The 23,710-nt window shown below is 48.2% G+C and overlaps 1 protein-coding gene across 10 annotated transcripts in view; it reads left to right on the top strand.

Moving 5' to 3' along the window:
- LOC121593586 (homeodomain-interacting protein kinase 2) overlaps positions 1-23,710 on the top strand; it is a 71,837-nt gene that overhangs the window by 34,042 nt on the left and 14,085 nt on the right. For 7 of the 10 annotated variants that reach the window (XM_041916081.1, XM_041916086.1, XM_041916084.1 and 4 more), the window contains 2 exons: positions 10,221-10,486; positions 19,861-20,181. In XM_041916081.1, coding sequence (XP_041772015.1) covers positions 10,322-10,486; positions 19,861-20,181 — 486 coding nt within the window. In that variant the 5' untranslated portion in view covers positions 10,221-10,321. Of the gene's footprint in view, positions 1-10,220; positions 10,487-19,860; positions 20,182-23,710 lie in introns of those variants that run through there. The other 3 variants (XM_041916087.1, XM_041916082.1, XM_041916091.1) reach the window with 1 other exon arrangement.

Genomic DNA, 23,710 nt, shown 5'->3' with positions numbered 1-23,710 from the left:
GGGTGGTGTTCTTCCTTCTTTTTGTGTGCGCGCCCCGTTTCAATTTATTTTGGGCGAGTCGCCATCGTCGTCTGTGCTCATATCTGTTTGGCGTGTCTCGGCCGGGAGATATGGGGCATAGTGTGCCGGGCCGCGGAATGACTTGGCGGTTATTTGCATTTCGTTAGATCAGAGGAGTGAATAATCGAGACGTTTGAGTGTGCGGTTTGTGGTGGATGGTGCCAATCTATTCTAATATTACATGCGTTGTCTCATGAGGTCGCCGTGCGTCTGTTTGAAGTCGTATAGATGTGACAGATGTTAGGATCTAGCACAGATCTTGATTGCTTTGCCAGGTCGACAGGTATGGCCGACCGTGTGTGTGCATTCTGTGTTGGGACTGTGTGTGTGTGTGTGTCAACGCGATCACGGCTATCTAGAACCTAGAACCAGATCTGACACCGCCATATTGAACGAAGAACAAGTTTCTCTTGCCTGGCAGCAGATCGAAACCTTCGCGTACGGTCGGAGCTTCGTCGCGTTGCTATCGCACTCCGATTTCAATAATAAACAAAAATCAGGTTTGCCTACGCAATATTGGCGCGCTGATTCCATTAGCGCTGTTGCTTGTTGCCGAGCTGCTGCCTGGTGCATCGTCTCGCACCCGGTGCACCACTGAGCTGCGCTGATGAGCTGCGATTATAAATCCTCCGACCCTGAAGCGCGCATAAGGGCTTTCGAGGTCCGTTATTTATTCGCTGCTGACAAATGGCTGGCTCTGCAATAGTGTCGCGCATACGATAGCGACCGGCCGACGGTGGCAGTGGTAGGGAATGAGCTAAAAATTATCATCATCATGATCAGCCTTTGATTCAGGTGCAATTAGCGAAGAGAGATTGCATTGAATTTGCCTAGCGCGCGAGAGAGAGAGAGAGAGAGAGCGAAGGGCAATTTGTCACGTTTGACACTAACCCTGCAGAGACCGGACCCACCCCGTGCTCTCAGGTCTTCGGTTCGGCGCCGAAGGGCAGCGTCAACGGGTTTACTCCGGGAGTGCAGGCCAGTGGTTAGGTGCGTTGGATTGATTTTGTGTTTTTGTTTCATTGGCACTTATTGGCTCATTAGCTGTCAGCAAGAAGTGTGTGTGTGTGTTGTGGTTTTTGCTGTGAAACAGAAGTGACAGCACTACCACTGAACTACCTTGTAATGGTTAATGCTTAATGACTCCATGGAAGTTACCTGTGTTATGGAGATCTTTTTTCTTAACGGATGCTCCAAGATGACATGTTATTTTCATCAGTACATTATCATTCTTTTACACTACAGCTGGTCTTAGATACATCCCAACATCTCCAATGGTATCTTCTTCTGTAGATCTTGAGAATTGAAAGCCTTCATCACTTCAAATCTTCTGAAGATCTTTCTGGTGTTATTGAAATTGTCGTCTTCGCCTTGATGATACAGAAAAGTAAAAGATCCAGATCTGTGAGCTTAATTTCAGCTCTTCTACAAGAGCTCAGTATTGCATTCGCCATGGAAGATATTGGAAACACTCTGGCCACAGATAATTGCGTCGCTTAAGTAAACGGAGACGGAGTATTGTCGGCACCGTTGATATGCGGGCTTGGCACAGTCTGAACCGTTGTCTGATCTGGTTTCCAGCTTCTAAGGTCTGATCCAATGGTAGTAGGCCCTGACGTGGGCGCATACAACTTGGAGAGATTCTTGCAGAGGCCCAGCAGATTGCGTTTGGGAACCGTTTGTCATTGTTGGTGGGGGGGGGGGGGGGGGGGTGGTAGGTTGGTTGGTTGATGGTCGCCGTTGTTGCAGGCGGGAAACGGTCGAAAACTCGTTCCTCGTTGCACACAGCGATAGCAAATTAGTTTACAGCCAGCGAGCGGGAAGTGGGGAAGAAATAATGCGTGTCAAATGGCGCTCTTTCTTTCCCCCGGCGCTGCACACCAGCGACGAACCAGCAGCAGCAGCGCGCAGATGTTGTTTGTAAAATAATTTCAATAGCACAGGGCGCGCGGGCACCGTTGGCTTTCAGACATGACACCGATATCTTTCACTCCGCCCTTGCCCCGCTCTTTCCTCGTTCGTTCGTAGAGGAAGGAAGCGAAAAAGCAGCGCACAACGGCACAAAAGTTCTCCGGACAGAAAGGAGAAAGCCTTTTTCCCAACGCCTCTGCTTGGTGGTTGTTTTTTGCCGTTGTTGTGCACACTTGTGTGCGGAGTGAAGAATACGCGAAAAAAAAATGCGTTTCATTGAAACGTGATTATTTGTTCGACTAGGCTAATAAATTTATTTCACTCCGATAAGTTAATCGTACCGGTTTGCCTGCAAAAGGGCGAGAGTGCGGTGGCGGTGCGTGAGGCAAAGATGTAACTGTACCGGCTAGTATGTTTCTTCTTTGTGCTCCTTTAAATTGAACCCCCCATCGCAGGCAAGAAAGAAATATGAACATCACGTGTCTGTGCAGATTCACTCCGTCGCGATTAATTGTAACGCGAGCGCAAACGATACGCTATTGCGGAAGGGGGAGCTTCGATTGGAGGTGAACCTTCAGTGGCTTTATCTTGGGCAGCTGCCCGGTATTGTAGTTAGCGGAACTAAAGTGGGAATGTGTAAGCTGCCGTTGGCTCAACGGTTGATTTATCCTCGCCAAACCCACCGTGGCGGTAAAGCGAAAGGTGCTAATAAATGTTTGCCGCATTTGGAAATAGTTTAATTTCAAGCGGGCGCGCTACAGTGTACAGCCCACGGGTGAGAAGCGTTCACAGTTGGGTACGGTAATGCTTGAGCCTTTCCGAAATTGGATGCGCGAGTGGAGTGGAATGAAAATGTATCAGATTTCAAATTTTCCATAATTCACACAAGCATCAAAACAACATTATCAAGCACAGACACACACACAAACACCACTCCCTTTACCGCACGATGTGTGCTGAAATGCTTGTGTGTGCTATTTGATGCCTCACGCACAGTTATTATCTATCGTATGGAAATGAACTTTCCGCACCGCATCGGCGTTGTTGTGGCGTTGTGTTTTCGTATTTGATGCTCCAAAAATCGCTTCCAATTTCGCCGAAGCCTTTACAGCGTTCGGGGAATTGATCATTTGCACCGCTATTTAGCGAGCAACAAGCGAGCGTACGCTGTATGAAAATGAGATGGAATTATTTTAATTAAAATTACATTTCACTATACCGGGAGTGCTACAAAGCCTCGTGTGTGTAAAGGTTTCTGTGCTTTTGAGCTCAAAGAATCATTAAAATAATGTATTGAATGGCCCATCACGATCGTGCCTTTGACATTGACAGATAGCGTTTGACAGGTATCGCGCACGCACAAATGTCAATACTTTTCCACACAGCGCGCTCGCCGACAACAACCTTCCGCAGCTGCAGGTGGTGAGTGTGGAGGGGCACTGGAGGCGCCAATTCCACGACGGCGGATGGTGGCCTCCATCATCGAAAGGGTGCCCTCGTCTGACGGCACTAATGCTGGTAAAACGAGATCCGATCTGAAGGAAAACCAGTCAGTCGCCGCTGCTCCCTTTGGGGCTCTCTGTCGTTGGATTCTTAGTTGGCGCAGCGGTCCTATATCACGCGGATTAATTATCGGTAAACTTTTGCTTCGTTAATAGCACCAAAACCAAATGTCGCCTGTCTGAGGCCTGATCATACGGTTGGGTAGGCGTAAAAACTGAAAAGGTTTAAGTGTGCTGTTGGTTTAAAACGATTAATTCTCATGTAAAGTGCTGCGTACACATGCGCCTTACCATATATCTTGCATCTTAAGTACATAATCGATTTATCGAACACCAATTCCACCGTGTTCGATTCAACTTTGGTGCAAATAATTTAATAAAATACACACACACCCATACACGGGCAGCGGCGTAATTGCTTTACGCCTTGTTTTCTTTCACCTCGCGCTTCTCCTTTAAAAAACCGCTGCCGGAAATAGCAAAGGTATTTTCCCTTCCCGAGAAATGATGCTTTTCCGGTTTGGGTGTTATTCTTTCGCCATTCTCCTGTTCTTTCGCACTGTACGCATGTGTGTCGTCTGCTTTTATTCGTTGGAAGTTATTATTTTTAACCTCGGTTCATTATATTGGCAGCAGCAGCAGAAGGTACGCCACCATCCGTCAAGGGCACATTGAAGGGATGGTGCGTTTTGTTAGCGCGTTTTGAGTTTCAAAAGAATTACCTTTTCTTAGATTCCCAAGTGTCATTATGTAGCGATTTCTAAGTGGGAAACCGTTCTCCCTTTCTGGGTGGATGATTTCCCAAACATTACGGTGTGTGTGTGTTGGTGTGCTGCCGTGTAGCTCTGCTGGAGGTTGAAGTGGAGGTTCCACACCTGCAGGTTTTGGGCTGTGCTGTGTACAGTGTGGATTTTGTGAGGTGGCATTCCAAAGGCAGTCTTACTAAATCGGTTCGTTACACGCAACGCCCGAATTGGCAAATTTTCACCCCAAGAGAGACGATGGCTGGGCTGTGTGTGTATTTATACAGTCGGACGTCATCGTCGGCGCGGTGTAGTGTAAACCTTGGATAAAATATTACATTTGAAGCGAATAAAGTAATAAGAACGAGGAAGGAAAGAGTGAACGAGGGAAAAGCCTGTGCACAGAGAGAGAGAGAGAGAGAGAGAGAGAGAGAGAGAGAGAGAGAAAGAGGACTACCAATCTGAAGCGGCCCTTTCCCGGGGTGTTTGTCCTTTGCGGATTTCTTCGGAAGCTTTTCCTTTCTTTCGCGCCTTTTCTCCCCCATTTCACAAGCCAAACTTCCGCTCGCCTCATCAATCTATTCTTTTCTTGTCGTGCAAATCAAATAACGATGATCCCCCCCCACCTCACTCCATACCACCTCTTTCTTTGGTTCCGTTGTGAAGGAAACTGTTAGTTACAGGGGGAAATAAACGAAAACTGACATTTCCACGAAAAAGTTTGTAACGCGCGCGGTTCTCTCTGCGTCAGTTCTCTGCGTCAAGTCTTAATCATGTTTGAGCGCGGCACCGTGTAAATCCCGGACTAGCACACACACTCATGGTTCGTTCAGGTGGCGCTTTTATCGTAGAGAGAGGCGAAGACATCTTGCGCAAACAATAGCAAAAGGCGGAAAGATAGATGTGTGCTATTGTGCGCCCTAATACACAGCGAGCAGACTGTCTGGAACAGACACGGGTGGGTAGTAGTCGAAGTAGCAGCGGGCACCGTCTCCATCATCATCGGCCGTCTGTTGGTGGAAGCAAATGTTTGCCGGGCCCTTGCAAAGTTGTTTTTCCCATTGCCTCAGCGGGGATGACCTTGGTGTAGGGGGTGGAATGGGTGAACTTGGGAGCATTTTCTATTCTAGTCATACGTGCGTGTGTGTGTTGTGGAGGGTCGGGAAGGGATCGGAAGCTTTGGCGTGCCATATTCCACACCTCGCTTTGCGCGCGTCCCTTTCGCTTCGCTTACTTATCGTTTATCAATATTTCTCCTATAATCGATCGAGCGGCTGAGTTCTTCGCAACAATGCGCTATTTTTGCGCACCAACGATGGAACATTGTGCTGGCTGGTATTGGGATAGTCAAAGCCGCCCTCTGTATCGGACAGAAAGGGAGGGCATGATGATACTTCGTCTAAGAGAGGGTAGAGGACATTGGTCGCTTCTCTTCAAAACCTGGGTGGTTGTCTAGGCATCGTTTTTGCAGTTGCTGAAGATACAATCACACACTCACGTGCTTTTTTCTTGCGTGCGATTTCGATGCCATTATGCTTTTGATGAGGCTTGATGCAAAAATAGGCGTCCTTTCTTGTGGCCTGTCATGATAAGACGTTAATTGAGATGGATCTTCGTGCTTTGATAATGCAAAAGTATCTATTTATAAGATGCGTACGATACACCCTGCGGCTGGTGGTGTACATTGTAAGAGAAGCTGGAGTTATGACGTCCACACGGGTGTAAAAGATCCTTGAAGTCTGTTGACCTAAAAAGAGAATCATCTTGGTTCCGTAGTAACATGTTTGCCTTGTACTTGCTCGGTACTTAAAATGCTCTTCCCGCGTTTGCAGTCATTTTGATCTCAAATCCCACTACCGGCGGAGATCATTTCGTGTTGTAACCGATTTTGTGACAATTTTCGCTTTCCAGCACGTGTGCGTTGGTGCCGTTTGGGGTTGAGTTGGAGTTTATGATGCTTGAAAATTACGAGCACGATTTTAATGATTTTCCACAACAATATCGCACTATAAAACAGTTCCGCTGGGTGTGTCGTTAAACGTCCCCCGCGTGTGACGGCACCACAGAACCATCTTCTCTGCACGCCATGCCATGCTACATTCTTTGGCCGCATTTTATTACAAAGTAAGACGGAAATGTTGGCTTTGTGTAAGACTGCTTTTTGCCTCACTATAATACACACGGCCCCTCTCAACCCACAAAAAAGACACTGTTTGGTATATTCTTGCAATAATTGCACAAAAAACTGTTCCAGTAAGTTGAATCAAACTCGCTGATACGTACGGTTTAATTTCGCCCTAACGCGCGAGCCTTTTTTCGCCTTTGGCTTACCGTTTGATGGAAGGGTCTCGTCGTCGTCGCCCCCTTGGGGCAAGGGGAAGCAGCAGGCACAACATTTTGCTGATATTTGGAATATTTTTTTGCACTGCTGTTGCCTGCCCCTCTTCGTGATTCGATTTATTATCACCTCCCTTTTTTGCGTGTCCGTGCGTCGTGTATTTGTGTCTCATCCAGCCCATTTTCCCCATGTAACGGTTATGATTATTTGGCTGTTTGCTTTTCCCCACCGGCGCAGTTTCGTCCCGCGTAGTATGTGGGGAGGGTACACACACGCGCGGCTCATCGTAAGAGGTGGCATTTACGTATACGTGTGTGTGTGTGCATGTGGTTTATGATGCGACGCGATATAGTTTTGCTCGCATGGCCGAACGTCGAAATTGCGCCGCAATTGCCAGAGGTCATTAGAAAACGGTGCGAGTTGTGGTGGGCGGGGGGGGGGGAGCATTGCAGGCAGGGGCGGCGGGTGGCTCCACAATCGGAATGGCTTTTCTGCATCGACAACATCGTCCTCACTGACGTCTGTGTGTTTGACTCTGCGCGGTGGAAGGTGGCGAAGGGTGGTGATGGTGATAAGATTCATGCTTCATAAGCATACAGGTTTTTTTTTTTGTTCGTCCACCAACAAATGACAGCCGGCGTTGACACACACACACACACAGCCGGTGATTTCGAAAGCGACAACAGGCGCCCTGGAAGGCTTTTACACACATGTATATATTTGTAGTATATCGGTGGGATTTAGGAGACGAACGATAATTCTTTTTATATGTCAATGGCGTATGTTCGTATTTACAATCTGTTGGGCGAAAAGGGTGCTGCCCACAGAACCGAGCCGAATGAAAACGGCAACTCGGAATCGGAAAATGGCATTAAGCAAAAGAAAATAAATTGGACGGGTTTCGGTTGGGTTGATGCTGTTGTTATCCTATCCTGCTGTTGAATCCGCGCCCGTGAGAAGAAGGTGTCTCCCTTCCGATTCCGGTGTGTCTGTGCAGGGGTTGGCCTTTTCTGCGTTGGCCTACTTTTTCGCTGATCGCACACAATTTTGCCCCTTTCTGAACTCGGCTCGGAGAAAGGTCGTCCCAGGGAGGTGATCCGTAGTCACAGTCGCGAATTTTTATTTGCGTGCTGCGTTCAAGAACCGGTTCTGCTTTCCGGTCAGAATAGCATGCGGTTTCGGTAAAGATTTACAGTGTGCGGTGCACTAAAACGCCACAAGACAGTAGTGTGAAAACTGTGCGCAGAGAAAAGGCTACATCCCGTGTGTCCGGATGTGTGTGGATTGAAATTTCCTTTTAATTGCCAGCCCTACACATTCTTCTCCGTGCGCCCGCCGCCGTGTCTTCTTTCGCCCATTCGCCACCGGATGTACCGTCGGCAGGTCGTTTTTGTGCAGGTGACGATTTGCGACTTCCTTCCCCCTGCTGCTGGGTAAGCAATTTCTTCACAGTTTTAAGTTCAATTTTGCTAGGGTCTCATGCCGTAAAAGGCTCTCTCTCTCTCTGTTGTGCTTGATATTATGCTGCTGGGCGTCTCTGCGCCCCACAGCATTATGTTTTGATTGACACCGGCGCAATGTCTTTGGGACCTGGTTCCCCTTGTGCGTCCCGTACCGTTACGCGGTTGGGGCGAAAAAACACCCGGAGCCAGATGTGCTTGGTGTTGTTATTATTGTTTGTTTGCTGCAAAACAGAAATCAGACGGTAGTTGCGTTATGCTGCTGCTGCTGCTGCTACCTCAACGCCTCGCTTAATGCTTTCAATGCGCCGCCGCACTCAAAACTGCTGCTACTTGTCACTTTATCGGTAGAAAGTGGCGAGCGCCGCCGCATGAGATGTGAACGCGTGTGCCATAGACAGAGCCAGCGTTGGTTACAATTTGTTACCGCATTCCGCGTCACCATTAAAATCGCAAGCGCGCGCAGACCACTTTCTCAGCTTTCCGTTTGCGCGTTTGCGTGGAAAAATGTGAAAATGTGTGGAGTTTTTTTTTCTCGTAGGGTTTGTTTGTGTTCCATTGCGAACGATAATCCATGGGAGGAACAGTTTTCCAAAGTTAAATCAACTAATTATGCTTCACAGCTGGAGCTAATATGGGCTCGTTATGGAACGTTATGTAACTGTCAGAACGGTTTTCTTCGCCAAGAGAGACGCTGACGGTCATGGATTGATTGATTTTCCCAGGGAAAAATAGATAGTCATCAATCGAAAGGGGCTTCCAAACTGGGGGGAAAATCCAATGATTGATGGTGCCGAAGAATAGAAGGATAGAAGTCGGCGAGGCTGTTCTTTCGCTCTGAATCTAAAGTCATTGATATTCTGGGGGGATTTAATCAGCTTGAAGATGGCAAAGCCAGAAGCGTAGCCACGATCATCCAGCAAGTAATATGAATTTCTTATGCAAATCAACAAACAACAATCATCGGGTAGATTGCCCTTTGTTTACACGAGGAGCTGCTTCCTTTTCTTCCCTTTCTTCCTTATGAAATAATACTGAAAGATTTACATGTGAACTTTGCTGCGAGTGCATCCGCGTTTCCCATTGCTCTTTTGACACGACGACCCGTTAGATATCCTTCAAAAACGATTCGCGAAGCAAATGTGGGTCTAGGAACGTCTTTCCTAGGGTATATTAAAAGACAAACATCAACAGCGAGCGCTGCCTTCTTCTCTCTTTGCCACCTATTTGGACTGGTTTTGGCGCGTCACAAACGCGCTTCCCTCTTTTTTTTTGTTTTGCTGTCAACATCATCGGCGTGTGTGTGTGGGATGGGGCCCGATTTGCGTCACAGGCGGGATTTCGATTTTATAAATAAACCAATTTTTCCACCCAACTTTGTTACCATTTGCTTTGACTTATGGCTGGCGGTGGTGGTTGGTTGGCTGCTATTGCGGAGGGATAAATATTTCACCCACTTCCACCCGTTGCACAGTTCTAGGCACGAATGGCAGTAGAATGGTTTGCGCTGGATGCGTTTATGTAATTTAATTGAATCAATACGACCTCTGGGAGATTAAAAGCAGTGAAATTATTGTATATTGATTCTTAAGGAGTAGGGTGAATTCAATTATTTGAAGAAGTGTTTGTAAAAGAAACAGTAACTATCTGGTGCATGTCCTCCTGAGAATGGTGTGCCTACTACCTCGACCGGTTGGTTCTAGAGAGGTCCGCTAGAACTTGTTTTGGTGTACGAAAAAGGTTACCAACAATTCCCAATGTTGTCCTCCGCCGAAGCAGCGGAACAACAGGTTTAACGTGGAAAGGAGAACAACAACAAACACACAGAAAAAACAGACATGAAAAAGGAGGGAAAGGATTGCATGACAGCATAGTTTAAAATTGTGTTTCCAGTAAAACGGGTTTTAATGACACATTCCCCTTATCGAGCAGCAAGTGGAACGTAACAAAAACAACGAAATGTGATAGTTAATTCTCGCGCTCCTTTTTTTATATCTGTGTTTCTGTGCGTTTGAATAATGGTGCTGTAAGCTCAGAATCAGCAGTAAGTGCGGGGAAATACAAAATAAAATGCTCCATCCTCCTCTCCCATACGTAGAACGCCCTTGTGTGTGTGTGTGCAAGCGTGCTCTAATCATGATTCGAATTGTGTTATAAATTCTAATGAGGTGATGTAACGCCGCTTCTGTTTGTTTCCTTTACGCAGCAGAGGGCGTTTGTGGTTGCGGTGAGTGTGGTGCAACCAGTGGCGGCGGCGGCGGCGGCGTACCGAGCGGCAGCAGCGGCACGGTTGCAACTTCCGGGGCTATGGGTGCCCCGTCCAACGGCTCCAAGACGGCACATTCAAAGGTTGCAACCGGAGGAGGTCATGCCAACACGCAGACCTCCAGCAAGCGTTCCAGCAGCGGTGCCGACGGTGACTACCAGCTGGTACAGCACGAGGTGCTCTACTCCCTCTCCGCCCAGTATGAGGTAAGTGTAAATAGTGTAAAGGATTCTATAATAAAAGGGGTATTTTATGCTTGCAGTGTTTAAATGTTACAAAAAACGCGACCTGGTTCGGGGGACATAATGGTAAAATGCTGCCTTAAAAATGTGGCTTCAACGAACTATAGCCCTCCATCCAAGAGATCTTCTGCGGGCAAGACCTAGAATAATTACTGTATAACAGTTTTATAACAGTTTGGCAGTGTAATTAGATGCTCCTCGCAGAAGATTTCACGCGCATACACGGTTCCTAGACCGAAATTAAGCCCAAAAGCATTGTACCTGAGCTGGTAATTAGCTGTCGTCGGTAGAAGCGTTGTTGCCTTCAACTACATCCACGCTTAACTGTACACCTTGCTTTGCCCTGACACTGAAGCGGGCTGTGGCAGTGGCTGTGTGTGATTATTGTTTCGCGTTCTGACAGGAACGTTAGCAACTTTTCCGCTCCAAACTTTTTGCGCGCCTATGGTGCCGCTTTGTAGGTTAATGAATGTTTGTGCAAATTATTACGCTTTTTCCCTCCCCCAAAAACACTGCTCGTTCTGCTGCTGCTGCTGCTGCTGCTTACTGTGACCGACGAGAAGTTGTTCTGTTTGTTTGCCGTAGCTTTCTCCCCTCTTTCTTGGATGTTGTTGCTGGATTACTTTTCACACACGCTCTCTGCCGTCTTCTTGGGCTTCTTGGCTTACGATCTGGCAAGAAATTATTGCTAATGCGAAAATACACAACACAGTGCCTCAGAATATTTGGTGTTCGCGATAATTGTTTTTGCAAAGCGCGTCCATTGCTTGCAGCTAGTTGAACAAGACAAGAAGCCACTCGTCCTCGTTGTCGTCGGAGTCGTAAATCAGTGCCCGGGCCACGAATGACTGACGGCCATTAAACGCGTTGTGTCCGTCTTCGCCCGTGAGTCCAGTACGTACGTGTTTGTGTCGTTGGCAGGTTAGAGAAATCGACAGCGTCTTTCTGAGGTGGGGGAAGAGTGGTAGCGGGAAGTTTTGTCCTTGCGCCGTCCGTCGCCGCGGAGGACACGCTGTGTGGACGTTTTGTGAATGCCTTTTTCGGAAGGCTTTTTCGCCGGGGTGTGGTTGCGCGTGTGTCGGTCGAATTAACGGCGCGGCACGCGCTGGGGTAAGCGAGCCAAATGGACCTTTGGGCGTTGTGTGTGTCCTTCCAAGAGGTGTACTTCGCGTTTTATGCGCTCTGCGTTTGTGACGTTCCTTAGAGTTGCTGTTTCAAACAGGTCCTTTAGCGAAACGGCATTTGGGTTTTGGAATTCACCAACATAACAAGGACGTACTCTTTTACTTTCTGCTCCAAACTCCAAAAACCACAAACTTCACATCATTTGCACTGAAGCCAGTTTCTGTGTGTGTGTGCGGCCAAGGGTTATTGGAGACTCACTGGTTTTGTGTGAGGTCGATTTTTGGTGCGGCTTTCTAAAATTAGACAACGTACGTGGTTGTGTGCTTGTGTCTGTTTGTAGTGCTGCGTCGTCGTCCCCCACGAGGCGTGAGGGTCACTTTTCCACTCGTGCTGTTGGTGGGTGAAACAGCTCGTTACTTGTTTTTTTTTTCTCTGTTATTTATGCACAAACGGTGAAAGAACTTAATGCTCTACCAGCACCTGCCCCACGCGTGAACCTTGGATGGGGGGTGCGGGATAGGAAGAACAAAATACCCGAAGCAAGTCGTGTCGGTGGCGATTGTTTAATTAATCTGGGGAATGGTTTTTCCTGTGCTTGAAGCAGTAACACACACACACCTTAAGACAGGTCTCGGCTGCTAGTTTAGCGAGCAAGCGTGATTGTGCCGGCAGTCCGCTTTGTCGATAAAAACCCCCGACAGAAGAGGGCAATGTGGCGCCCGGGCACTAGCAAAGATAACGGAAAGCAGCACTGGTTGCAGTTAAAACCAGAGGGCGCAAAAACCAACCTCAGGGAAGCTCGTCGCCGCTCTTGCGTTGCCACAACAAGCACACAGATCTGTATAATAACTGTCGCTGGCGCTGCGAACGGTAAATGCTCTTGCACCTTTTGGTGTGTCCGTTCATGTGTGGTGGGCTTCTCTTCTTCCTGTATTCCTCAAAAAACGCCTCGACGACCTCTCAGGCCAAAAGCTCTTCCCCAAAAAGGGAGCAGCGCCATGGCCAAGAGCCTGCTGCAATATCAATAATACAAAAACAAACAACCATTATGATAAAAGAAAGAGAAAAACCGCTGGCTGACGCAAATTGCAACGTTCATTGCCCTTGCTCTTGCTTCGCGTGGAGTGTAGGACCACACGCCTCCCATTCCGTTGTTATCCGAGAAATGGCTGTAGAATAAACCGAAGGGCAGCAGCAGCTCGTTTTGTTGGCGTTGGGGAGCATATTGGGGCGAAGGGGACGAAGGACCGAGAAGGACAGAAGGCTCCGGATGCAATCGTTGCTGTCGTTGTCATCATTTAATAGTGGTTAGAGAGAAGCAAAGGGTGACCAACGACGACGACGACACTGTCCCTGGAGGAAAGGGTGTGTAGCACACTTGGTCGCGCAGTGTTGTGCCTTTTATAATGATGCCAAGTGTATTAGAGCGGGCGCGCGTTTTATGTTGCACTGCGTTCGACCTTGTGAGTGTGTCTGTGTCTTCGTATATGTGTGTGTGTTTAATGTTAGAAGCCATGTTGTCTGGCACTTTGCAGAGTGCAAAGAAACAGTAACGTACACCGGATACACACACTCACAGAACGTAGCCCTCCGAGGAAATTGGCTCCGGTCTCTCAATCAGCTACCAAATGTTGTACGCATTTCACTCATAAAACGGTGGCTGCGCATTCATAAACCCTCTAACATATTGGTAGGAGGATCCCTTGCACACACTATGCAGATGACTGACTGGGTTGTGTAAATAAAGGCAGCACAAGCAAGTTTCATTATCAAGATATATGCGTTTGGGCGAACTTTTCCTTTTTTCCCCATTCGAGTAACGCAAGACGGCCGTTTTTTTGCTAATTCAGCCACTCAATGATTTGTCGCCGAGTCGGCAAACTTTTGGGGCCGGATTTGGTAATCGAAAGTGTCCTCCAGACATACTAAAGAGCCACCTTGAGCGTCGGCAATATAGATTGTTGAGGGTCCGATAATAGAGAACTGCTGGCTGGGGGTTGCTACTGTTTTCGGGTTGTGTTCTTGGGCCGCCGCCGCCGGCCCGGCAAGAGTTAAGTGTTGCTCGACACGGCAAAGAAATCCCTAACGCCTTTCCTTTCTTCTCATTCTCCCCATCGTGTTAAATTTGCCAGACATAAAATGACGAAGCGACGAGGCTACCGGGACTAAACGGCTCAACCTTTCCCCTCGGAGCAGCAGTCGAGTCCCCAAAGCAGTCGTCTGCCCCATAATCTGTAGGATTTAGCGTCGTCGTCTCGGCCGTGACGGTAAAGGCTCTCGGGGTTCGCTGGCAAGAGGGTTTGTCTTTAGGAAAATGCTGGACGCGAAACTGGATATGCATTTTCCTTTCTGTTTCGCTCTTTCGTTTTTCCGGTCCCGGGGCACGCAGTAGAAAACTAGAATGTGTCCGGCTCCGGGGGTTTTGCAAATAAGAAAGCGATACCGATACCTTTGCATAAGAAATCCGACTACGATGATGTCTCGGTGGTCGAGGAGGACATTGGTCTCGTCCAATGGGGGCGATCGTGGAAAAGGGATGTAGGAGCTAAGAGTCGATATGCTTCTTCAATATGGCCATTGTCAGATTGGCATCATACACTTCGAAGTCAACAAGGAAAGGTTGGGGCATTGTGGTTGCGGGCCAGTGTGATACTTCAGATATGCTTCTGTGGTCATCAGTGTCGTCGGTTAGTGAGTTTGTCTCAGCCCGGTTTGGTAAGTGGAAACCTTGGAAATAAACATTGGGGTATGCCCTGGAGCTTCATCTTCCTGTCCGTCCTGTTGGTTCTTTCTCCTTCTCTCTCCGTGTCCCAACGCCTGTATCAAACCTACGCAACATCTTCATCAGATTTTTCTGATTTAAGTGGCGAAGATATCCAATCTCTCGGTCTGTGCTCTATCCGGTGTCTGTGGTGAGCGATTTTCATCCAAGCATACATCTTCACGAGAAGGTTGATAGAACACGAAGCCAGACGAGGATTGAAAAGTGTTGATAGAAAGATTCCGTAATCAGAAATAGAGCGAGGTTATGAAATTCAGGAACTTCAATACTTGGAGTCTAAATGATGGGCAAGTCATCAGGAGAAGTTTCTAAATTTACAATTCAATGTGTATGTGTGTTTGCCTTCATTAGGGTGTGTACGTTGCATTTTTAGGGAACACAAATGGTTAACCCTTGTCCAGGTGTATGTGTGATGGGAAAAGGTAAATATAGACACGTCATGAGACATCGACTGGTGCTCATCAAATTTCAGTGCAGGTGCAGACAGTATACGACCCTCCACCAAAACAACTATAATAATCGTCGCAACTTCAAAAATCCCCTCCACAGATGTCGCGTTTTTCACAATAACCACCGTGGTAGTGTGTTGTAGATGTTGCCTGAGCGAGCGAACAATTTTCAGATGGCAAATTGTGATCGACGGCGATTTCTCTTGTTTTCAAAATTGTCCGCCCGCCCGTCCGCCCCGATGTATATGCAAAGAGGTGGTCATGCTTCTTCCGCACGCAGTTCTTCTTCGCCTGGTCGTCGTTTTGCCCCGCCGTCATGCTGCGATATGAATGATGCGGGCATAGTTTGTCGGTGGTTTTTACTGAACAATCGTCGTCCTCCATTGTCTTATGTGCGGCACTACTGCTGTTGATGCAGGAGAGCTCATTAAAAACATCCATCGACTTCACGACCTCCTCGCCAGTGGGGGGAGGACTACTGAAGGACTGTGTACCGCCGCCACACTGTGCGCGTTGTGTGATGAAACGCAAACAAATAGTTGTGCCTCCCTCCATAGCACACACTCTCTCTCTCCTCCACCAAACACGGCCGGCTATCGGAGTCTCTCGCGTGGTCGGTTGGATGATGTGCCATGAATATCGCGCCCCGCCGGCCCAAGTGTGTGAGTTGGAGTGTGTCTGGTGGACCCGCCGCCACTCATTATCTGTGTACGGTGGCGTGCGCACGGTGGACCGGCGCGACCTCTCTGTGTTTTCGCAGTTTATATGGTGAAAGGGAGAAAGAGGAGGAGGAGGAGGAGGAGGAGGAGGAGGAGGAGGAGGAGGAGGAGGAGGAGCAGAGAAGTAGCTGCTGTACGTCGTTGTTGGCGGCGCATATGCTTGCCGATATGTTCGAAACTTTCTCCTATAATCTACGTAAGTCCCGCGCACACACACACCATCCAATAGCGGGAGGGACGTCGTTGTTGTTATGTGCATCACGCTTTTCTACGGACTGTTGGAGCAAATTGACAGCCTCAACTTTGACGCATTGACATACGGCGGTGGAATGGAGCTAGGGGATTAGCGTGAGGCGGGTCGGGAGTTTTTTTTTGCCATGGTGTGCTGGAGATCTCGGCGTGTCTCGGCGGACGCGGGCCAGGTCGACCGAGGTTACTTTGATCGGGACGTCCGATAACTTCAAACGACAATAAGGGCGAAAAGCGGGATTAGGCAGGGACGAGAGTGTGTGTGACCGTTACGAGAGACCCTCCCGTTTGTATCCTTTTGTACCCCGATACAACAATGCAAAATATCTTCAAAAAACACTCGCCAAAACCGCGCGCTCGCTATCTTATCGTTCACTACCTAACCTAACCAATATCGCCTGTGGCGGCCGCAATCCACCCACTAAACTCGTCTTATTGTTGTGCCCGTCAAATCTCGCATGTGTTGCTATTTGGCTTTTTCTTTTCTACAACACGAGCGGGGGGGGGGGGGGGGCTGCTTCTACCCGTGCTCGGACGGTTTTCGAAGTTGCCCGTGAGCGTTTGTGCTCTGTGATAGATGGAGTGTGAGACCTCGCATTACGAGTGTGATAGAGGAGAGAGTAGATGTTGGTGTGTGTGCGGTTCTGAAGGCGAGGGGAGCTGATAAATTTGGCAATAATTGGGTACAGGCTGTGATTGCCACGGGCAAAAGCCAAACCACTGTTTGTGGTGTAGCAACCCGGAGCGGCGGCTGATGGAGCAATAAGCAACAAAGTAGTTGTTGTAGCGGAGATTATGTGCCTCCGACAAAACGAACGTTTGTGGAGAGGTGCAGTCAATCAAGCTGAAATAGAAATCTCGGGTGCTGCGGGGTCTCGTGCTCCGGAGTAAGGATCATAAAAACCGTGGAGTTGGAGTTCATGTTTCATTCTTCGATCTTGATGAAACCAGAATGAAGGTTAGGTAGTAGTAAATAATGCTTATTGGAATTTGTTGGGAATTACGTCTACAAAAGTGTAGTACATCGAGATGCTAATCAAGCTATTGGATTGAAAATTTGGAGTTGAGGTACACAGTTTTGTTTCATTCTGGAAACACATTTAGGGATCCTCAGAACTCGTATTACGAATTCAATGTTTCCAATCCAGAGCTGGCTCTACTAAGTAGTTCCCCCTTGTCACGACTCACTTTCCAGTTTTGGGTGCAAAATTTTCCTAATCATTTTTTCCTCGTCTGACATTTCGAAAGATTCCACCCCAGCAACTCCCTCAGTTCATGACGAGTTCAAAAACCCCATTAATTGCAATAACCACCACCAGCACCACCCCCTTTCAGGGGTTGCAATCGTGTATACCCTGGGTGGCTGGTTGCGTCAACAAACGATGGCGAACGCGCAAACAACAGACCAACCCGGTCCCGCTCTGTGCTCTCCATTGTTGCAAACATCATGTGAGATTGGTCAAACCAATCAAAATCTTACCCACCTACACTGGGCTGGCTGGCCAACCGGGGAGAGTCATCGATGTTTTTTTTTTTTTTTTGCAGCAGACGGGTGCTATGCTTAGAGGTTGCTACTGATGGCCAATCGAACTGCTGCTGCTGCCGTTTCGATTTTGTTTTTTGTTCAATTGTGAAAAAGAGAGTGTCTCCGTGTTCGACTCACAGGTACAAGAGAAAATGGAGGGAACGGGCTGTAAAACGCTGCCAGATAATTGTCTGTGGCTGGGTGCATTTGGGCAGTGTGGTGCTCTCTGGTAGATGGCATTGTGGGAAATGGCGAAACGATGGCGAACCATTTTGCTGGTGCAACCTGTGTCTGGTCTGGTGTGGCACCCCGAAACACTGAAGTGCTTTTGGTTGTGCCTAGGCGTCTGTATGTCGACACACGTTGCTGTGATATTTTGTTCAGGGTGCTATTATCTGTTGTTTTGCTTTTTTGGATTGAGAAACTGTTTTGGGGGCAAGCTGCGGTGGCGCATAAATGTACACACAAATTAGCATTCAATTCTAGCCCAAATTCTGGAACGCTTCAAAACTTACATCAGTGTGAGCTTTAGAAATTCATCCGCGAATGTATCAAGATCTTACAAAACGTTGCGAAAAGTGGCAGCCAACTGCAGCTGCAAACTCATTTGCTTCACAGACAGCACAGCAGCCACCCTGTTCTCTGTTGCGCATTCGCATAAGACATTAGGCAAAACAGAGCATTAGGTAGGCCCCCGGTCTTTTGAATTATGGGACAATTCGGTGCGAAGGATTTCACACTCTCTTCTCTCTCGGGGTTTGTGTGGAACTCGGTGCGCGCGTTGCAACAAATAGTGTCCCGTAAAGCACACGGGGTGGGTTTCCCGCAAGATGGTTATCAGATGTTTATGATGTTCAGGTTAAAAGAAGGTGGCTTGCAAAAGAGAGGTAAAAATGAGCGAGCTATTGCACAAAAATGGCCCGAAGGCAAACGGTTTTTGGTGTAAATATGCTTACCAAGAGTAACTGGAATTTATTGTTGCAGCGACCATGCCCCCACGGTGTGTTGTTGTGTACTTTCATAAAAAAGCTCATAATTAAGAGCAAGGTGCAACGTCCACAGCACAACAGCAGCAGCAGTTTTCCAATTTGGGAGGAAAGGCAGCTACCACCGCTCTCTACCTTTGGTTCTTGCTTCTTGCCCTGGGGGAAGAGTGGCATGCAAAAAGCAAGGAAAACAAATAGAAATGAATTAATCGGCTTTGTCGTCGTCGCCGTCGCTGCTGTCCCGTCTGTGGAACGGCCGGAACCAGTTAGGTTCTACTGATTCCCATTATCGAACGCTCACAACTGGACAGGTTTCTTGAACCCTTGTGGAGCGTTGGGTTGGGGCCGTTTTGGGCCGTGTTCTTGAGCCTTTCCTTTTTACACCACCTTATAGTGGTTATGTTTCGCGCAGGACAAAAACAAGCAAAAACACGCTGCCGGAAAAATTAAGGAAACCGTGTTCAAAACAACAGTATCGACAACAACAACGAAAAAAAAAACAGACCCACACTCCCCTCAGTCATTAAGCCTGACCTCAAAAACAATCTCTCCTCGCGTTGCGCCTACCAAACGACAAACTGTGGAGAGGAGGATAGGTGGAGCGAGCATTTCGGGGGTTATATTTTTGCCCGAAAAAAAAACAAGAACCTTTTACCTTCGCTTTATTCGTGACCGCGTACTCAGCAGGCACACACACACACACACACACCTGGACCCTTTGAGCGGACACCAAACACGAAACGTGTTTTACCATTTCGGTGTGCTCTTGTTGCTGGTGGCCCGGTGTTCGCGACCGGGTGTTTTTCTTTTTTTTTGGCTCTTTCATATTTTGCGTCCGCGGGTCGATTTGATTTTGTTTTTTCGATTATTCGCGCTACTTTCACAATTTCATCGGCCGACACTGCTGACTGCCTGCGAAAGGGTGCTGAGGCGAATTTTTATAGCATTTTCCTGCTCCCCGGTGCCCAGGGGCGATCATACGCGTACGCGGCGTGAGCGAATTATTGCACAGAACAGCGGCAGCAGAACCGGTTGCGCTTTGCAGTTGGCCAGTTTAGGCAAAATCGGGAAAATTAATGGCCTTCCAGCTCCTGTGTCTGGCTGGAGTGATGCGTGGGGAGGAAGCTGAAGGAGGAGGGAAAAAGGATGCACAAAAAATCGCTTCTGTGCAAGAGGCGTGACCGCCACTTGTGTCTTGAGTGACTTCGTTCTGTGGTGATGGAGAGCAGGCAAACAAAGAGGAGCCGGGTGTGTTTCTGTTTTTGGCATGAACTCTTAATATCGCAGTGACCCGTTCCAAACGCACAGACACATATGTGCCCGCGTCATCATCGTTTACGCGGTTATTCGAGGTCCATGTCCTTCTTTGGGCCGTTTGGTTCGATCAGTTCGTAGCGTTGTATTAAATCGCAACCTATTAGCGTAACTTTCTCGCCAAGACAACGAAACAACGCGCATGAATTAATCATTTCTTTCACTTCTCTTTATTTCTCCACAACACAGGTCCTAGAATTTCTTGGCCGCGGCACATTCGGGCAGGTGGTAAAATGCTGGAAGAAGGGCACGAGCGACATCGTCGCGATCAAGATCCTGAAGAACCATCCGTCCTACGCGCGGCAGGGCCAGATCGAGGTGTCGATCCTCAGCCGGCTCAGCCAGGAGAATGCGGACGAGTTCAACTTCGTGCGGGCGTTCGAGTGCTTCCAGCACAAGAACCACACCTGTCTGGTGTTCGAGATGCTCGAGCAGAACCTGTACGACTTTCTGAAGCAGAACAAATTCTCGCCGCTTCCGCTGAAGTACATCAGGCCCATACTGCAACAGGTAAGCTCTCTGGAAAGATCTGATAGATCCTTGGTGACTTCGAACGAACGGAAGTCGTATGCGGGTCTGACGGTCGTAAAAGGCGGTGATTTACGTGCTTTATGGAACACACCATTTCCTGGGCGTCGAAGCGAAGGAAAGCCACAATGTAATCTTCATCAAGAGCACAGTTTGGTCTGTGGTTTTGCAGCGCTTGTGGGTGATATGGAATGGTTTTTTGTTTGCTGTTATCTTCTACAGAGTCGAAATGTGAAGATTGTTGTGGTTACTAGACCCTCAGAGTTTTTAATGTATTCCTCATCTCGCTGTTTGAACCCAATAATACCCGCAGGCTCCCCACTCTTGAATTCAATTTCCTGCCCGGTATTAATTAATCCATGTATCGAACCTAACTCATCTTCATTCCGCAGGATTTGCTTTCTTCTCTAAACCCCTAAATGTGCTCATCCGGATCGTAAAGATAAGGCTAAAGGCACAAAAAAAGAACGGGCGCGCTGCTCTTCTTCCTGTGGCGTTGAAAAAGCATGCCTTTTTTTTGGCAATGATGTCGCCTAATGAGGTTCATTTGTTGGTCTAGTCCTCTCGGTCACCGAAAAGGGCGGAAAAGGATGAGGATAATAAATGGCACAAGGGAAATTGGGTTTTTTTAGAAGAAATGGTCAACATTTCAAAACCCAAGAGAGCAGGTTTGCATCAATTCGACCACAATTTGCTGATGTCAGCGGGAGAAATGCATCGAACAAATGAAGTATGATGGCAAGGGAGAAGATCGTTTGTTTGTCCGGCTCCGAGGTTCGTTTGCTACGTGCCTGGCCTGGCCTGGACAGTGCGGCTTGGTGTGTGCATTTGTTTGCTCTCCCTGCTCGGTTGTGCACAGCCGTAAATAAAAACAAAACTTCCCAAATCAACCCGTACTGATTGGGATGGTCGAATGTGTGTTTTGTTGACTCGCACGAACACCACAGGCGTGTGTGCTGAACCTGTTTGGCGAGTGTACATTAATTTTTAGGACGTATCTGGTTTACCCTGCGCCTGAGCGGGGACAGTGTGAGGGTTTTTTTTCTCTCCCCCCGTGGGGTATTTTGTTCCCCCATTCGTTTAGTTATTGTGACTTCCCTTTCGTCCGATTGCTTCGCGATTACGATCAGAGATTTGTTTTGCGCTGAAGAAACAGCCCCACAGCAGTGTATATGGGTTGACTAGCGATGGCTTGCTTGTTGTTGCATGTTTCGACATGAACCGACCGGAGACACCCCGGGAGAGTGATCAGCATTTTCGATTCAACTCACACATCGCAGCTAGCGCTTGAAGAACGGGGGAGAGTGATTATCAATGCCTGGGGGTTTTTTTCAATGCACTGATGTGGCTTTATAGTATGTTTTTAATGTGCGTAATAAAGGAAAGAAGGGAGTGCATGATAATGGAGTTGGAGAGATGCCCTTATGCATTCTGATAGTGTGTGGCTTCACGAGATTGCGCTGCATGAAAGAGTGATCGCTTGGTTTGCTGCTGTCGATCAAGTCGTTGCCGATTGGTGTTCATTTCACCATCTGAAGACTGGCGGAGTTAAAGAAGTAGAGGAAGAGGTTGCTTGATTTTCTTTAAGAAAAAAACCATCTGACGACCCAGCACGGATGGGATCACGACGAATATGTAGGACATGCCGTTTTCGCCCAATTTCCATTCAACCGTCACCGTCAATTTAAGTTCGCATTTGCCTGCTCGATTCCGTCGCACACAAGATCGTTTTCTTTATGATCCTCCTTCTCCCAACCGTTCCAACCAGGGGGCAAATCTTGGCGATGGGTGAGAAAGAACAACCACCAATTCTTCGAAGTTCATCTTCTTTCTTTCCCTTAAGGCGGAGAAATTTGCATGCGGGCTCGTTGTCTGAGTGGCGAGCTGCGGAGGAAGAAATAATCTGTGTGTTCGTCGTCGTCGTCGTCCTCTTCACCTCGGTGTGTCATTTGGTGGATGTGGAGGTTGTCCTCTGGGACGTTTGGTTTGGGGGCTTTTGCTTCTGCTGTAGACCTCTTTTTACACCACCGCCTGTGGTCACGAGTTGTGTACCGACCTCACAAAAAAGGGTGACCGCGAACCGCAAGATCTTAACTCATGGCAATAGCATTTGATTATGGTGTGTGTGTGTGTCTCTCGAATGGAGGGCCTGAGCTGGTGTTGCGTTTCAGCTTTCATTTTGTGCAGATGCTGGCGCTGGTCGTGTCTGGAGGATCGTCTGGGTGACCCAATAAAACCCCGCCTGATGATGGAGGGTACTACCCCGATTGCGGATTGCTAACGGGATTTCGGGAGCCTGCTACTACTACCACCACCGGTAACCAACCGGGCCGATCGGTGCGTTTTTATGTGTGCGATGCTCGGCTGCTGGAATCAGTCCATCGGAGATGGAATGATGAATACAAATCAATCGATACACGGGTAGCAGGAGACAGGTTTCAGTGACAGCTGGTACACATCAATGTTGCCCACAGATTATGACAGCTCTGGAGCAGGCACCGAGAGAGAGAGAGAGAGAAAGGAGGACCCTTTGGAAGTTGCCGAGAAATTACCCATGCGGTGATGTCCAGGGCTTCTCGATTTAATTGACATCGATTTGCCGTTAGCAGTGGCTTTATAGTGGGACAGTATCGAGAACCATCTGCTACAACTACCGCCCTGGAGAACCCCCTGGCGCCTGGAAATGCATCTACTTTGAAGTCTCGACCTCTCCTGTGCGTCGGCAACGCGCAGAAAGACCGATGGAGACTATCTAAGGGAAGGAGGGATTCTCATCATTCACCTCACATGATAGATAAGCGCAATCATCATCAATTTCAGCGTCCTACACACCCACTGGTTCTCTTATCCCGGTGTTCCCGGGCAGCCAGCATGCAATTATCATTACAGTTTGCTTTTAATGCTGACCGTGTAGATGCGCCTCTGCCGCAATTTTCTGCGAACCCAAGGAGTAACTCCCTGCAAGTGAGTCGCCACATTTGGTGCGCTGTTACCGAATTTCGGTGCAAAATCCCTCATCGGGTGACTTGAATGTGACAAGTTGCTTCGATGCGAGTTGTTGTGTCATCGTTAATACGGAGACACAGCCGCGATTCAGCTTCCTTACATGGTATAACGAGATTCTCGATACACAAACACACACACAGGACGGTCGCCATTCATCTTGTTTGGGACGCGTTAAAAGAGGCCAGAGACGTCGCGTTACCAATCCGACTCTTCGCCATGTACGGCGACATTAGCTTTTGGGCCGTGTGGTGTCTGCGTTGGTGCGATGATATCGACATGCGGAATACAGAGGGAACACGTGCGCCGCGTACGTTGTGACATAAGGCGGCTGCTACCAGCGATACATTGTAGCTTGCACCTGGATGGCCCAAGGGTTGGAATGCTGTGAAAGGTTTTTAGCTTTCATTATATGCACATTAGACCGAGGGACGTTTCACTGATTGTTTGAAATTATAAAACAAAACTTTGCTTTATCATCAGCGATCAGCACCTTTGCGTGCAGCCG

This window comes from Anopheles merus, chromosome 2L (assembly GCF_017562075.2).
Source record: "Anopheles merus strain MAF chromosome 2L, AmerM5.1, whole genome shotgun sequence".
In the NCBI taxonomy this organism is placed as follows: domain Eukaryota; kingdom Metazoa; phylum Arthropoda; class Insecta; order Diptera; family Culicidae; genus Anopheles; species Anopheles merus.
The sequence above is the reverse complement of the archived record's forward strand: the minus strand, read 5'-3'. Positions and strand labels throughout refer to the sequence as shown.